The sequence below is a fragment of the Gallus gallus genome, chromosome 6 (genome assembly GCF_016699485.2).
Source record: "Gallus gallus isolate bGalGal1 chromosome 6, bGalGal1.mat.broiler.GRCg7b, whole genome shotgun sequence".
NCBI classification, from domain to species: domain Eukaryota; kingdom Metazoa; phylum Chordata; class Aves; order Galliformes; family Phasianidae; genus Gallus; species Gallus gallus.
In genome coordinates, this window is record NC_052537.1 from 20,219,653 (window position 1) to 20,236,729 (window position 17,077).

Genomic DNA, 17,077 nt, shown 5'->3' on the forward strand with positions numbered 1-17,077 from the left:
CTTCTATCAATACAGGACAAGACTCTAACTGCCATTAATACAAAACTGGCAGAAGAGAACACTAATAAAGTAGCTGAAAGCAGCCAATTCGAGGAACGTGAGGACAGTGAGTTGGAAGTGGGAAAAAAGCGCTGTTTTGAAGATCAGCCTACTGTGGAAGAGCCACCTCCAAAGAAAGGTACAGTTTCTTCCATCGCTGAACGAGGTGTCTTCCAAAAAAGTAGATTGATTCCTATTCCGGAGTGGAAACAAAAGGTTGTGAAGCGCAGAGCTTATGGTCTGAGGAGAAAATCCCCTGTGTTGAACTGTAAATAGAAGTAACTGTTATGTAAATATCCCTTTTGCAGAAGGTCATATGCTGTTCATTTTTGAATGCTTAAAATAAAAGCTTTTTGTGCTATGTATTTCCTTTTTGCTGCTTTTTTCCTCATCTGCTGATGCAGTTGCAGATTTGGTAGTAGTGTTAAGCAGTTTTTTTAGGATTGTTTCCACTGCTGCTGTTGCTGGTCTTCTGGGAGAGTAGCATCAGCTGTTCAAGGGCTTGGTGCTTTTCTTTTCTGCAGCAAGTATCAAAAGTGGTGATGGCATGCTAATTGCTCACTCTTGTGAAACAGTGCTTCATTACATGCATACTGGTGCTGTGAAGGCACTGATACTGGTCAAGGTGACACTGCTGGCAGAGGAAGACAGCTTTCTATTTGAATAGTATTAGCTCATTGTAAATCCATAGACAACATATTTTGCACAACTCCTGTGTTTACTCTCCCAGTTCTCTTGCTTTGTTTCTTTTGAATTTCACTAGGGATGAAAGTTGGGAAAAACAAACACCCAAGCAAAGTACCATTTCTTATTTTGTCAGCTTAATTAAAGTACTAATCAAGAATATTGAGCTGTATGAGCAAGATTTGTGCAAAATGGTATTGATGAGCTCTGATGCATTTAACTTGACTTTTGGGCACAGCTGGGCATCAGTTTTCCTAGAATTATGGAAGGCATATGCAGTGCAAGAGGAAAATCAAAAACTTAGCTGTAGTCCCTTCCTTTCTTGCCTTCCTCTTGCAAAATACGTGCGAGGGAGAAAATCAAGGCCTTGTTTGGATGAGAACGCTGCTCTTGGAGGATTTGTCTCTGCCATCTTTCTTTGGCATAAATATTGGATCCTAACGTGACCACTGAATGGTATCACGTATATGCTTATTACCAGAGACAGAGGGAAGTGCAGCTGATGTGGGCTCCTTCATACTCCAAATAGGAGTAGTTTTGTTCTAATTGTGTGACTGAAGCTCTCATTCAAAAAATTAATAGCACTCCTCCAAGTAGGAATTAAAATGGATAACTGGTAGCCACAATGTCAGCACTGAGTTTTCTGTTGAGAAGTACTGCCTTGTTGATCATGTTAAATGTTTCCTCTATTTGTGAGTATTATTAGTGTCTCGTTTCAAAAACTGCTTAATCTATGTTCTTTAACTATGTTAAATATACACAACAGAAGAGTGAGCACAGGTGTGTTGTGCTGGTTGTTTCGTAGAACGTAGTTATACTAGTAGCATGAGCAGAATTGTTGGAGGAGATGATAGGTTATCCTGGCATGAAGTTCAGGGTATTTACACCATTCTCTGAGCTTTAGGTCGTGTTTCCCACGTTTTGGGATAATGCTTTTTCCTTACTTCCTGTGTAAGGATCTTCTAGACTGAACATCACGTATCTTCTTGCAGTCTTATTTGTCTTGCTTTAGTGCTTGCTTGTAGTTTTCAGCACAAAGCATTTAGATTACTACTAAGTCTTTCTATGGAGGATCGTACTCCCCTCACTAGAGGTGCTGGGAGCCATCAAAACCCAAAACCTGGCTTGGGATGGAGCATGCCACTGCTGTTGCTTCAGAACGACTGCTAAATCAGTTGGGGTCTGTCTATAAAACTCGTTAGATCAGTTAAGAGGCTGCTTCCTTGCAGTCCGCGTGTATCTGTGTGTAATGCTGGCTCTGTGTGGGCGCTACAAAATTCTGCTTTTCTGTAGTTGTAGTAATAACAGGACTCTACAGAATCTCCCTGGAATATATTGTTGTGGTGACACAATCCCTAGTAAGTCTTGACTTATTTTTCTTTTTTTAGTACTTAGACATATTATGCGTATTACTGAATGGGCATAGCTGGATTCTAAAGCAGTGATGAAATACAGCAGGAGTCACTTTTGATAGGAAGAAGATGCAGGTGATTTTAGTCATTGCTCACTAGTTAAGGAAAAACCTGCCCCAAGATAATGAAATATTTATGGAAACTTGACTCTGCAAATTTGTACACCTTTCTGAGCAAACACTATATGCAAAACAGGAGGTGTGGGCAGAAGTAGGAACCCTCGTATTTTGTTTAGAGACCAACTGAAAAAAAGAGGCGGAGGATACAAACACTGAAGTGATCCACTTGTCCAGGATTTTATCTTTCCTTTTAAAGTGAGAGAACCATGCGTGTGAATGCAACTTCTTAGAGAATTGTCTAATACCTCTGAGATGTAGATGGAGTGATTCCTGGCTGTATTATAGGGATTGCTGAAACAGGGAAGGTGGAAACAACATAGCTGTGAATTATCTATCTCATTCCCATGTTTCTTGAAACTAATCAGATTTTCTACTAGTGTGGAGTGGAAGGTTTGAGTAGTGGCATGGTAAAAGTGTTCTTCCGGACTGAAAGTCTTTTGCAGCAAGTTATGTATAGAAGTCTGAGGCAAGTGATGATGATGTGTTCAGAGGACTTTAACTCTTTTACTGCATTCAAATACCATGTGGTGTGAGGGTATGGCTTTCATGTTGAGACAGCTTTTCACTTAGTAGATGATACTCGGTACTGTGAACTACTATGTAATATTGCTTTTAATCTACCTGAGCTGCGTTTTTTTTTTTCTTCCCAGTAGTTGTGAAGGCGAGAAAGAAAAAGAGCACTCTAGGACAAAAGAAGATTGAACACATGAAACAGAAGTGCTCTGCATACCATATGGAAATACTAGCCCTGAGGGAAAGAACGGAAGCCTTGGAACGTCACCTAGCTGTGCTTGAGGAACAGTGCCAGAGAGAAAAAAATAAAAAAGAAGGTTTCAGTAAGCAGGTGACAAGCCTGCGTATTCAGCTCTCTTTTTCTGAAGAAACAGCTGCTGAGCTCTGTGAACAAATTGAGCAGTGTCAAGCTGAGTATCGGGAAATTGCTTCTGAGTTGGATGAACAGAGATCTATAAATATGGGGCTCGAAGAAAAAAACGTTGGACTAAATAACGTCATAGAAGTTGCCAAGCAAAATATAATTGATAAAGTGTCACAAGTAACAGCAGTGCAGACCAAATTAGATGAGTTATACAAACGTCACTTAGTGTCTTACGCTACTGATACTGACTTGGTCATCGTCAAGGTATCCTCAGGAGCTAAGAAAGATGAACCAGAGACATCTCAAATTAGTTCTGCATGCATTCAGTCACAGGCTTCTTCTATATTGGATCTTGCACAGGACCGTTCCTTTTACTACAGTCTTGAAAGGATTTGGGAAGTATGCAATAGTATCATTGATGTTTCCTCACGAAAGAGTCAGCAGATGGAAGCACTGCTTCAAAATGTTGAAAGCCTAACAAAGGGACTGAAAGATGCTGAAAATTATAATAATCAACTTGTAATGAAGCTAAGTGACATTACAAATCCAGATAGTCAGGAAGATGATCTTATGAAACAGTTACAAGAGCAAATAGAAAAGAAAACTCAGGACTTTGAAAGAAAGGCTGCAGAAGATCGCAGAGTGATTGCACAATTTGAGGAGGAAGTTGCCAGCTGTGAGGTAAAAATAAGAGAGCTTGAATGTCTCCTGGAGGCTTATAGAACCAAGGAAGACAGCCTGACAAAACTCAAAGAGTTACTTAAGGAAAAGGAATCTATTATTGTAAATCTAGAAACAGTTGCAGCAGCTCTGCAGGAGAAGTCTGCTAATGCAGACAAAAAGGTTGAGGAGTTAAGTAGCCAAGAAGCAAATCTGATGGAAGAAGTTACACAGCTGAAAAACAGCTTGGAGCAGATGAAGCACTCTCTTTGGGAAAAGGAAAAAAGTGAAGAGGAGAAAACGCAATCGATAGAACTGTAAGTAACCCCTGAGATAACTTACAGCCCTTTGAGAGTGAACTAGAGTGAAAAGTAGCTCTTGTGAACATCCCTTTGACTTTAATGCATTTGCATGGATCTCAGTAGCCAAACGACTACTTTAGGATGCTTTGGTATGCTACTGGAGTTGAAAGGGAAGACAGGAGCGTGCAAGGAAACCAAGAATACTTTGGAGATTTCTGGTGGTTTTGTTGTACATCCCTCAGAACAGAATCTGAGTAACAGATTGCTTCAGAATCTGATTATGAGAAGCAAGCTGAAATTTGAAAGTGATTGTTTAAATGTTGTCACTGGTCTAGATAGATCTAAGATTCTATTTACAAAGATAAACCAGCAGGCAGGGCCTGGATTAAGCCATAATTGCTGTTTCCACGAGATGCGTCCTGGTAATGGTCTTTGTCTCTTTATTTTTAACATAAGGCTGAAGAAGGTTCTTTCTGAGAGCTCTACCCTTGTGATGAACTTGAAGAGAGATTTGGAGAGGAAAGAAGAAGAGTATGCAGATTTGAAAGAAAAACTTTCTGATGCCATGAAACAACTTCAGCAAGTACAAAGCGAGGTTTGTAGTCAACTGCGATATTTCTTCTACAAGATTCTGCTTGGCTTTCTGTTGTTAAAATTTGTTTTTCTCAAACCTTACCTATGAAGCTGAGAAAAGTTTCACACTAGTGGGGCTAGCAGCAAATGTTAATGTTGCCGTTGAAGCTGTAGAGGAGACCAGAAGTCAAAGCATGGTTTCATACAGATAGTGAACAGAGGAAAGTAAACTCTGTTGGTAGTCTTGAGTAAGGTTTGTGAAAAGAATGGCTAATTTGCTTCTGGAGGGGGACTTGCTATGATCTCGATAGTAACAGTATCCTTGCCATTGGTATTTGTGTTAACTCCAAAGCCTCAGACCTAAGTCTTGTGAAAAAAGCCAATAACTGGGAAGAAAAATGGTATTTACCTGAAGAGAAACAGACTAATTTCCAGAGGCTCTTTAATATAAGGCATGTATATTTTTTTTCTTTATTTTCAACTTCGGTGATGTTAATAGCTAACATCTAGTTATGAAGCAGGAAGATATCTGACAACCTATTTTGCAGGAACTTAGTCCGGAAGGTTTTTAGAAAAGTTTGGGTGGGGAAATTGAGGCTTGAAAATGTATTGATGTCCTCTGTGGTAGACTTAAACTTGCTGTTGTTTACCTACTTAGCACTTGTTTACTTATTCTTTGTTTAATAAAGAAGTATTTAGATTACTCGGACTACAGAAGTCTTAAAATTAACTGTGAGCTCTACTTACATTACAGGTGTCCACAATGCGTTCTGTAGAGAAATCTCTGAGGAACAAAATTGATGAACTTGAAAGGATTAAAAGACAGTATGGTGAAGAGCTGGATATCAAAAAGCTTACTATCCATCAACTTAAACAGGTACTTGAATTCTATTAAAATTTACTTGCTCTTAATTTTTTTTTAAACAAATGATCCATCATTTCCAAGCAACAATAAAAAGCTTGCAGAAGTTACGATAAAATGAAAGTAGCCAACTTTTTTGATGGTAGACCATGAAAGATGTTCAAATACTGTGTCGTTGCAGAGCACTGGTAAATTGCTTTAAATACAGTAATCTGCATAGTAAATACATGTATGCTACACGTATATAACCTGATTCTGTTGAATGACATCTCGATATGTTAATTGTAATGTCTTGCATTAAACTCTTTTTATCAGCTTGAATGCTTATTTATACCATATGGAAAAACTGACTAATTCTAGGCTGTCTTAAAAATTCTGCTTGTTTCTACTGTGTATGCTTTTCTTTCAACATGAAATATAGGAGCTGTTGAATAACGAGAAGTTGGAAGAAGTCTCCAAACAGTATGAGAAAATGAGAGAAGGTCAGCCATTATTCTTCCCTGTGTGTGTGTGTGTGTGTGTGTGTGTGGAGTATCCATGTAAATGTTGTCACGTTGCTAATGACTTTGGTGAGTCTTACGCGTTTATGTTTTAAGACATGATTGGACAAACTCCAAACTGGATGTTAAAAAGTTAAGCACTGCTATTAATGTTATTGTATGAGTATCAGCAGGTAAACTTGAAAGTAAAGCAAGAGATTTGGAATAAGAGAAGTCTCTGAGAAAGTGTGGATTCACTGTACTTTTTAAAAAGCCTGCTACTTATTTGCCAATTTAGTTGACCTTTTGAAGAAAACTCGACCACTGAAATGTCAAGTTATTTTCTTGTGTAATAAAATCCATATTCTAATTGTCCCTAGCACTAGAATTCTCACTTAAAACAAGTTGGTAAGACTCACCTAAGAACTCTGTATGTATTTGTATGTAAATAGTTCAATATAGATGCCCTATTTCTTTCAAGAGAGGTTTTAGTCATGGGGGAACCTCGACTTGAAAACTCTTTGGGAGAGAATAACAGGAAGTAGTAGGGAGTTCATCTGTAAATTTTCAAACCTTCAGATCTGTGTGCAAAAGAAAAAATAATTGAAGTTCTGCGGATGACATTAGAAGAACAAGAAGAGACTCAGCTTGAACAAGATAGAGTGCTTGAAGCTCACCTGGAGGAGAATGAAAGATTAGTTTCAGGTAACCTTTCCATGGAAAGGGAGCAGGGATGCAAAAGTGCTTCAGAGGTATTGCGATAGCCACTTCCATTTTTGTTTGACTGTCACTTAGGCATGAATGTTCCACAGTAAACAACAATTTTCTAGCAGTTAAAGGCTTCTGTTATTTGTTTGTGTCTATAGCAGATAAAACCTAAGTGGCTTTAGTGAAAAGTCATTAATGTGGTATTTCACATATCCATTTGGAACGATACGCTATCTAACCTCACTTTGTGTATTGAGTAGAACTGGAGACATGGAAACAGAAATGCAGAGAACTGCAAAACCTGATCAATAGTGGCCAGCAGCAAAAGAACACCAACAGTGAAGAGGCAAACATGAATGAAAAGAGTACAGAATTAATAAAGCTGCAGAAAGAGCTGGAGGTAACCTAACTTTAAAGTTGTAACTTTAACTGAGGAGACTATTTATAACATGATAGAGTAAACTGTTACACTGATTAAGAAAACTTCCTGTAAAGCCTGCAGTGTGATGTGCAATGAGGAGCAGGTGCAGCTTTTTTGTGGTACATGAAGAATGGCATCACCGGTGCCCCCATAATACAGGAAGCATAGCCTTCCCTACATTATGCTGCCGTGAGCAGTGCTTCTGTTGCTGGCCTCTGAACAGTTGTCTTAACCCATCTGATGGTCTTTTTTTTTAATAAAGGTAGTGGACTGTCAGTGGGCGTTTTCTAAGGTGAGTATACAATAGATTACATCCCCTCTATTAGTGGCATGTTTCTGAACTTCTTTCCTCCTCCGTCTTGAGTAAACTTATTCACCGTATTTGTAATGCACAGAGCCAATTCCCTTTATCAAGGAGAGGGGAAAGTTGAACATTCATAGCTTCATTATATACCACGTCAACTTGCTATAGGCAGAGTATGCTTATACAATTGTTATTTGCAAGAAAGGAATACTAACTCCAAGCAAATTCTAACTTAAGGTATATTTGTCAAACCTGTTTTCTGTTAGTTGCTTGGGCAACTAATATAAGCTATCAAAATCGCCATCTAACTTTATCACCGGGAAGCCTTTTTTGTTGGACTGAGGACCTACTTCTAATTTTCCTTGGTTAAAGGCTATTTTTTTTCCCAAGCAGTTTCTCAGGTGCTCTGTCCTATATATGAGAATATCTGTTAGTAGGTTTGATTGTGATAGCAAGGGAGATAGAGTTGTTGGGGATCGGAGTGACGTTCTTGGGTACGCACTGGCTATTCCTGCAGTGTAAATTGTGTTGCATTTCTTTGTCCTTCAGCCCCGAAGGAGATGCAAGTTTTTGACATATCCTGCAAGGCAGTATGAAATATTAGACATAATTAAGTTAAAGGAGTTTTTCTTACATTGACTTTTGGTGTAAGTTCTATAATGCTTGTGAGAACATTTACAAAGGAAAAAACAGTGTTCTATGGAGTCCCTCCAGTCTGTGTAAGAAATACTGAAAATTATAATTGTTTGATGGAAAAGAACTACTGAGTATCCAACACATCCATTTGGGAATACTCTGTAGTAAAAACTGCTAATGTTTCCGTTATCTTGTAGAAACAAGTCTATTTAATGATGACCTGGCTTTCAAGACTTTGATTCCTTAATCGCTTACAATTTCATTTCTGGTTTCTTTGAAATAGGAAAGTGAGGCAAAGTATCAAACTGATAGGAAAAAGTGGCTGGAGGAAAAAGAAGGACTCCTAAATCAGATAAAAGAAGCTGAGAACCTTCGCAACAGAGAAATGAAGAAATTTGCAGAGGACCGACAACGTCATGGAAAGCAACAAGCAGAAATTGTAAGTGACGAGGTCTTGGCAGAGTCATGTGGTGTCTGCAGTTTGGAGACAACTTCATGCCAAGTACTCACAGTATGGGCATGTAAGAGTAGCTTGTCCAAGTCCTCTCACTTTCTTATGTGATGAAGCCCATACAAGAACTACTTGATTTGGACAAGGAAGGAATAGGAGGGTCACAACAAAAAAAAGCTTTTCTCTCTTATCACTTTCCAAGTAGTGACTGATAGCAAAGTTTCTTGAGTTACTTGAGCTGTTCACTGGGCTCTTGTCATGTAACTTCTTAAACATGTGAGTCTGTACAGTCTACCTAACTATTTTTGCATCTCGAAGTAGTTAGTCCTGACTTTCTGGACCTGCAAGCGGCACCAAAGGATGTGATGAGCTTAGTACTATTATCACTTTCTCTGTAATTTTATTTTACTACAGATTGTTAGTAATCATTAAATGAGCAAACCGAAGTGGAGGTTCTTACATAATAATACTACTAATAATTTTTTCACAAGGAGAGTAATGCAGATTGCCTGATAGAATCGTGGTTTTGCTTCAGAAGGTTTGTAGTGCAACTAGTTCTAGAGCTCCTGTGGATCCAGAAGAGATCATCCATTTACTAAGACTGTAAAACTGTGCTAACTACCAACCTGTTAGGACAGTTCAGTGTGTGGTTGTGGTGTTCATTGTAATCTTCTCTTCGTTTAGGAAAGACTTGTTGCGCAGCTGGAGGAAAAGGACCGCAATCTTCAAAAGTGGCGTGAAGAGAGAGATCAGTTAGTAGAAGCTTTGGAAGTACAGCTCAAAACTTTGGCTTCTAATGCCATACAAAAAGAGAAAGAAATAGCAGAACTGAAACAATCTGCCGCAAAGGATTCAAGCAAGGTCAGCTCTCTTTTCTTCCTATCTGATTAGCTACCCATAGATTCTGCAAAACGCTATACCTGCTCTGTGTATGCTGGGTGTAGTTCTGTTCTTGAGCACTGTTGTATTGACATCATGTGCAGCTAACCAAAAAAGTGCTAGATTTTACTTTTGTTCTTCAGAAACAGAATTTCCTGAACTGAATGACCAAAGTTTCAAACTTTCTAGTAGTTCAAATAAAGGAACGTCAGTTTGATCCCTTTGGTACTAATGTTAGCCTGGACATCTGTAACTTTTTCCTGTAGTCCTCAGCATGTCTTGCCCCCAGGATAGGCTCAGTACTTGGTTGGATAGTAGGTCTGTCTGAGGTTGCTTACGCTCTTTGCTTTCTCTGAGCTAGTATCTACAATGGCATGAAAAGACAGAAGGGGATGTGAAGAGAGATGTGGGGAAGGATCAAAGGCAGAGGGGGGGCGATCTCTGGAAGTTGCATTTTTTTTATTTCAACGTCCAGCTTTTAATCAGGATAGCCAATGTAAGCAGTAGCAGAGAACTGCAGAAGCTAAGGCTAAATGAGTTGTGCGTCTTTGAGAATGTTCAGATTCTCCTCTGGGAAGAAAGATGTGCTCCTAGCAAAACTTCCCCTACAACTGCTGACTTTCTCACAGTCCCGAGGGCTTCATGAACAAATAATAACTCGGGTTATTGGATCTTAAGAAAGAGGGAGGCTGCTGAAGCACACGAGTAGAATAAAAGATAAGAATCAAAATATGTTGTATTACATCTTCCCTGGCAATTATGTGACTACTGCACTTGAAACAGTGACCATACAAATCCATGGAATGTTATTGCTCTTGAATAGCTTTCTGTTTTGGCCTGCAATTCTGAAACTGATGCTACTCAGTAATTGCAGTGCTGCTTGTGTGTGTTAATTCCTTTTGCCAATCCTGCAACTCAGCAATTTTTACTGTGCTTATTAGGATAATGAAGCTGTGATAGAAGAGTTAAGAAAAGAACTGGCTGTCAAAGATGACTTTATAAAGGAATTAAAACAATGCATTAACCGCGGTAGCCCTCAGTCTTTGCCAGAAGTACCTTTACTTGAAGAAAGACAAGGTAGAATGGATCGCTCTGTACATGAAGAGGTATGATTATATTTAGAGAAAGTAGGTACATGAAGTCTTGTTAATGCCTTTTGGTTCTGCGGTTTTCCTGGGAGATGCTGGAAATATCCCAAGGGTTAGAATCATTTTTCTTAGCATAGAGTCTTTGAACTACATGTTCAGTGATGAGTACTTGTTGGTTCTTTTTGTCTTCCACTCAGGCATGTGCTCTCATCCTCTCAAAAATGTTTTATTTACTAGAACACCACCTCTCTACATACGTTATGGAACTTTTCTGTGCAATTTTCCATGTATTCATATGTGGACACTGAAGATTAGGCAGAGGTTTAGCGTCTGGCATTCTAACATAGCAGCCGTGAGCGTGCAGAGAGTATGGGGGGAATGGATGACAAGACGACCAGCATTACAGATTTTGTCCCTAAATAACATCTCACTTTGTCTCTTTTGGAGTCAGAATACTGAATGGGACTGTTGGTGGGACCCAGTAGGGTGTATCTGAAGATCACACGATGAATAGATGTTACTACCTTCACAGACTCGTGCCGTGTTTCAACTTATGTGTTCATGTGGTGTCTGAGCTTGAGATTTTACACTGTAACTTTAGAAAACTCAAAACATTTTGGAGGTTTACTGCATAGCCTAATCTTTTCTTGTTTAAATATTCACAGCCTAGGAAAAAACAAAGGAAAAGTGAATGTGGAGATGAAGAAAGTATTCCAGTAAGACATGAAGCTAAAGACAATTATTCATCATCTGGATGTTCTAGCAGTGTCACTTCATTAAATGAATCTGGGGTTAGTATGAGACTTCAAGTCTGAAAATGCTGTAGTTGTTTTGATTTTGATAAGGAATGAGTAGGAAAAGGTCTCATGTTCTCTAAACAATTCTCCAGTTTGATTTTCTTTATCCTTTTCATGGTGATCAGATCATCTGTTTTTATGGCCTTGGGTAGGATTAAAAGGTGTCGTTGCCTGCATGTCTGTATTCTCTCCAGAGGAAAGATAGCAGTGGAAGTCTTTCATGGCTTGAACTGGGCTTGCAGCTTGCTAGCTGGGCCTTACTTACATGAATAACATCTCTAGTGTAGAAGAGGAAGGGAAACTCCCTAAAATGAAGCTGAAGGATAATCAAACACTTGAGTTAAAAGCTCCTGTTCCTGCCCAGTTCTGAAGCAGCAGAGTTGGGATGAAGAAAATCATGTCAGTTCTACCACTGTTAACTATTTAAAGAGAATAGTTGCCCGTGCCCTTGAGAAAAATGACCTGGAAAGTATCAGGCTCAATTTAACATGGAAAACTTTTTCTGTGATCATAGATTGGAAACAATAATTTTAAATGTAACAAGTTCTAGGAAAGAAGGGTTAAACTCTGCTGTAGCTGAAATAGACTTCTTCTGTTCTAAGTGTTCTGTAAGCTAATAGCTGGAGAACTGAATGTTCACATAGCCTTTTCCAGTTGCATTATAGTTTTTTAATCTCATGGCTACCTTAGCACTTGCACTAAAAGTTTCTCTGTGATTGCAGGAGCATTCGGAAACTGTACTCGACTCTTCTGAAGTGTCCACAGAAAATGGAAAAGCTAGTCGGTTCCCAAAACCAGAGGTGGAAATCCAACTGACTCCTCTGCAACCCGATAAGATGGAGATAAAGCAGCATGGCAGCATGTTACCTGCAAGAGTGAAAATGCCTAAGACAAGAAAGAAGAGAAAAAGTGATGACATGGATGAGGTATGACCGAGACCAAACAGAAAACAAAATATCTGATGCCTTTCTACCATTTCTCATTTAAGCATTAAAAAAATGCTATTTCTATCTCAGTAAAGTAGTTGAAGGATTTAATCGATGAACCTTGTGAGGGGAGTCCAAGCTTTAATGAAATGAAACTAATAGCCAAGCTGAGAGAGAATGGTTTAAGAGAGGGGAATGATTTTCTTAACTCCATTGTGTACATTCTTGGAAAATCTGTAGACATAAATCAGCTTTTTAGACTTCCTATACATTCGCTTTCTATTTCGTCTGAAGTATCTGAGTATTTCCTCTGAATTGTTAACATGCAGTTTTGCTTCATGTGAGTCTTGGGGAGAAAAAAGTCTACTGTGTATGGAGATGGCATCGCATCACGAGATGTCTAATCCTGATATCTTAATAATGCTACCAACCCGTTTTTCTAATTGATTGTTTATTTAGTATTTGATTTCTTAGGAATAGTTACCACTAGCAAATACCTCCCTACTATTTGTGATAGTGTTTAAAGTGTCTGCTTTTGTGATATAAATAATTGTTGTTCTTTCCAAGAGAGTCATGGCTAAAACTTGTCTTATCTTCCCAGGATTTTGTGAAAAGTGAGAACATGAAAAATGCAAAATCTGTCATGGCTTTTAATTCACCCTCTACGAGTGACGAGCAAATGGTTGGTTTTTGTTCTAGTTTTGAAGTTAGTTTGGGACTTTCTCTAATTGTGTGGTCATGTGAAAGGAGTAAACATTCTTACGCAGCAGTATCTTATCCTTATCTGTGTACCTGAATGGGAATCTTAAACACTTATGACCTCTTCATATTAAATTCCATAAGCTAACCAAAGAGCAAGTCGATCTGTCCCAAGAGTGTACAGTGGCTGTACTGTGTAGTGATTTGGAGGAAAGGATATTGCATGCTGAATAGTTGGAAAGAGAAGTCGAGCGTATTATTGTGTGCTTTTGTAAGTGAAGCCCTTGTATTAATCTGAGATTCATATCATTTATATGCATGGCAATTATTAAAAAAGGATGTTTTTATGTCTTAGCAGTATCCTTGGCATGGTTGGAGTATGAATAGTAGATTTTTCCCATCTGTGCTCTTTGGTTTTGTATGTTTGTTTATTTTATATAATTAGAAGGGCTTATGTAAGAAACAACTCCACAGCTTGGGATCTACTTTTGAAGAAACTACTGCTTCATCAAGAAGCTTCAAGAAACTTATGCCTTGAAATAGCTGAGATTTTGGCTATACTCCCTGAAGGGTATAAAATTGTCTACTTTGCTTGCTGTTGTAGTATCATTAGCATAATGAACAGAGGTGTCAGTAGCAAAGTTCAAAATGTCAACTTAACACTGAACTAAAATGAAGCTTAAGCAATGCTCTTATTTCTTGTTCACGTGTCTATTGAACAGAAATCCAGAAAAGAGTACTTCCTAAGAAAGCAAGTACGTACTTCAAGTAAAAGATTGACTAGCAAGAAGGATGCTACACTGCAAAGAATTGGAGATTTTCTTCAAAACTCTCCTTCTATTATTCACTCTAAAGGTTGGTGTAGAATAAGTACGATTGATTCCATGTTTTCTAGGCATTGTAGAATGGCTTGTTTCTGTGTAGGCTATTAATGTATGTGTTCTTAGAGAACTTGTCTGCCACGTTAAATTGTTGATTAGTTTATGACATAAATGCCTTTATTAATCTCTTCAGAGATTCATTACTATGTGAGTGAAAATCTGCAAGTATACAGAGAAAGCTGACTCTACCTTGTACTTCTGTCAGCACAAAAGTGAGGCCTGTTGCTTAGCTCTTGCTGAAGTTCCTAACTTGTAGTGACTTCTGAGCCATGACTGTTTTTCATACCCAGTTTTAATGTGTGCTTTAAATTTCCGTACCTGAAGCTAGAAACTGTTTCAGCTATGGAAGCTGGACAAATACAATTTTTAAATACTTGTATTTAAGTTTTAGGTATCTTTTATATACCAAGTGTATTATGAAGCTTTTTGCATTCACTGATGTAAAGACTCACCAAACCAGTAAGTTGTTTGGTTTATGAATCAAAACAAATTTCTTCTAGCCAAGAAGCTGATGGCAGCAGTAAGCTCTCCGAAACCTCTGGAACCAGAAAGTCTCGGAGAAGAGATCAAGCCAAAACGATCCAAAAGGAAGCTGTATTCAACTGACATTTCTGGCCCTCTAGATATATCTGCTTCTTCGGTGAGCAATTATACGTTATTATTCTGGCCAATGTAATGCATTTCTGTAGCTTTGGCTTAACACAAACTATTAAGGAGTCCGAACAAACATGAAGGTTTCGTCTATTTGCAGGAGGAGGTTGAAAGTACTGAGCTATTTTTTTATTCTACCTAGTCATTCTTGTTGGTCTTCCTGCTGTTTTATTTTATTTTGTCTGTGAAGATCTCTGTATCTGGCTGCTGGCTTACAGTTTACTACGTAGGTGATGTAGCGATCATGGAGGTGTCTTCCAATTTGGATTCATAGATATTTACAGTGTGTTGGGGTGGGACTATTCTACTCCATCTATGCTTTCCTAAAGCACAACTTAGACGGCTTTTTAGGTATGCTTAAACTGTGTTGTCCTGTCTAAGCCAACTTGTGTAGGATCTGATGTGCCAGGGCTTGATGTCCCATTCCTGAAATGCAATGTCATGACTCTGTCAGCAGCCACGGTGCTAAGAGTATTCTTGCTCTGTTGGAACCGCATCTTTTAATTATGTTAGAGTCCTCTTTCTGCTCAAGATGGTGATCATTTGCCCATGCTGTAATATTCCACTGAATTTTCTGTTGATTTGATGAATGAGGGGGGCAGAAACCAAGATGTTTTTCGTTAGAGGATGATGAAAATGAGACTATTTCTTCTCTCACTGTAGTTCTGAGAACATGGAACCAAAATGTTTTCTGAACACTTCACATTTCACAAAATAAGTATTAGAATTCTCATTTGAAAACCAGTATTTTAAGTGAAAGCTGTCTTCTGGTATTCTTTGGATGTGGTTGTGTTTTTCTTGTTTTTTGTTTTTTGTTTTTTTTTTAAGATAAACAGGATTTTGTACATTCTCCTTATTTGTTCCTTCTGATTAAGCTGCATTAAAACAATCTCTGTATCCTATAGATTTCTGATTAAAAGATAATAAGCAAATTCCATTCTGAAATCCATTTAGGGGAATATGTCTACATGGGTCAAGAAGAGCTTGTCAGTCTTGTGTAAAAAGATGAGTAACTTTTCCATTATTTTCTTCAGATTTTAGTGGAACAAATCAAGAAGGAGAGTGACCATCTAATCATCAAGCGACGGCTACGATCAAAAACAGCCAAGTAACCTTGAGGAAGTATGTTTCTTCCCCTTAGTTAGGACATAGTTCTATTATATTGATATAACTGGTTGTTAATACATGGTAACAGTTGCTTTCTTTTGCTCTTAAGTTTGTATATAGGTGTATAGTGTCTTTCTGGCGGTTTCAAACTGACTCCATTGAAGTTGAAATAAATACAAGCTTTCTTGAACTCTGTGTTTGGATTTTATTTTGGTTTGGGCTTTTTGTTTTGTTTTGTTTTTGCCTCCCCTGTATAGGAATGGTGTCTTTAGAACTCTCTGTTATTTACCCACTGTGCAGTAATAACTATACTTGTTCCTGGGTGGCCTGAATTGCTTTTTTCACGTGACTGGTGTATTTAGCAGAACTCCGGGGGAGAGGAAGAGGATGAGTACGCATTAAGACTTGTGTCTACTTAATTTTTGAATCTTTTTAAAGAATTTTCTTTGGAGTGAAGAGAGTGCCACTTCCTCAGTGTGGAAGTAAGATGCCTTCCTTCACTTGTGTGATTTCAGCTTTAAATTACTAATTTTAGAAAAATAAACCTAATACGCTTGGGGGGAATTCTAATGTCCACTGAAGTAGAGTTCTGAAGTAAACATTTCAGAATATATTCTAACCATCCAGTTCTCATCTACAACTAGACCAGGTAACATCATATTCAGATCTTGGTTCACAAACACTGCTTGAGTAGGCATTTAACATTTGGGTTCATCAGTGTAGCATTTACTTCCTTCAGACAGATTGCATTTCTTCAGATTTCATACAGTTAGGAGAACATTTCTGTTTGTGTTTTGTAAAGAGATGAAATTACTTTCACAGTGACCTGCCTTTGGTACACGTGAAATAAGGTAATCCCAGTGAGTTTATTTGCTCTCTAATTGCTTGCTCAGGCTGCTTTCTCTATTTTCTTTATTTACTGCAAACCATACAATGCTGTTGGCTTGTTTTTATTTTTTACTTGGATTACTGGATTGTTTTGAATGTTCCTTTTTGGTCTGTTTCATTCCCATCACCCTTTTTTGCATAGGTGTCCAACCTCTTGGCTTGCCTGGGCCATGCTGAGTGAAGTGCGACTGTCTTGGACTGCATACCAAATAGATTTTATGTATGTTTAACCAAACTTTTATTTTTATATTGTTTGTTAAAACATAAAAAGAGGACAAGAAAGGCGTAAGTGAAACGAGTAGTTTGGGCACACATTTTAGCACCACAAGAAGAGTATCTTGTCAACGGGACTGCCTTTTGTGGTTTGCTGTTGGCCTGACTACAAAATTTTCTGAGGAATTTCTAACAACATTGAGCCTGAGATTTATTTCCCATTTTCCAATCTCTTCTTCCATTCTCCAGGTCATACTAATTAGCAACAACTCGTTGGTCTGTAGAGGCAGTGACAGTTCCTTCATGCTACTTGTTTGTGATAGTACAGCTGTAATGTCCTCCAGAAGTGATTTCATGATTTAACAGCTGCCGGTTTTCTTGGACTGCTCTTCTTTGTCTGTTGTAGAATTGAAAAGTTGGG

At 38.3% G+C, this 17,077-nt stretch overlaps 1 protein-coding gene across 3 annotated transcripts in view; it reads left to right on the forward strand.

Moving 5' to 3' along the window:
• Nucleotides 1-15,745, forward strand: part of KIF20B (kinesin family member 20B) — a 31,204-nt gene extending 15,459 nt beyond the window's left edge. The window contains exons 22-38 of one of the 3 annotated variants that reach the window (XM_046943156.1): nucleotides 16-178; nucleotides 2,905-4,108; nucleotides 4,550-4,688; nucleotides 5,421-5,543; nucleotides 5,950-6,010; nucleotides 6,587-6,712; nucleotides 6,976-7,115; nucleotides 7,399-7,428; nucleotides 8,360-8,515; nucleotides 9,212-9,388; nucleotides 10,348-10,512; nucleotides 11,160-11,285; nucleotides 12,014-12,217; nucleotides 12,819-12,899; nucleotides 13,639-13,771; nucleotides 14,298-14,437; nucleotides 15,483-15,745. In XM_046943156.1, coding sequence (XP_046799112.1) covers nucleotides 16-178; nucleotides 2,905-4,108; nucleotides 4,550-4,688; nucleotides 5,421-5,543; nucleotides 5,950-6,010; nucleotides 6,587-6,712; nucleotides 6,976-7,115; nucleotides 7,399-7,428; nucleotides 8,360-8,515; nucleotides 9,212-9,388; nucleotides 10,348-10,512; nucleotides 11,160-11,285; nucleotides 12,014-12,217; nucleotides 12,819-12,899; nucleotides 13,639-13,771; nucleotides 14,298-14,437; nucleotides 15,483-15,560 — 3,246 coding nt within the window. In that variant the 3' untranslated portion in view covers nucleotides 15,561-15,745. The remainder of the gene's footprint in view (nucleotides 1-15; nucleotides 179-2,904; nucleotides 4,109-4,549; nucleotides 4,689-5,420; nucleotides 5,544-5,949; nucleotides 6,011-6,586; nucleotides 6,713-6,975; nucleotides 7,116-7,398; nucleotides 7,429-8,359; nucleotides 8,516-9,211; nucleotides 9,389-10,347; nucleotides 10,513-11,159; nucleotides 11,286-12,013; nucleotides 12,218-12,818; nucleotides 12,900-13,638; nucleotides 13,772-14,297; nucleotides 14,438-15,482) is intronic. The other 2 variants (XM_025152014.3, XM_040703119.2) reach the window with 2 other exon arrangements.
• The last annotated feature ends 1,332 nt before the right edge of the window (nucleotides 15,746-17,077 follow it).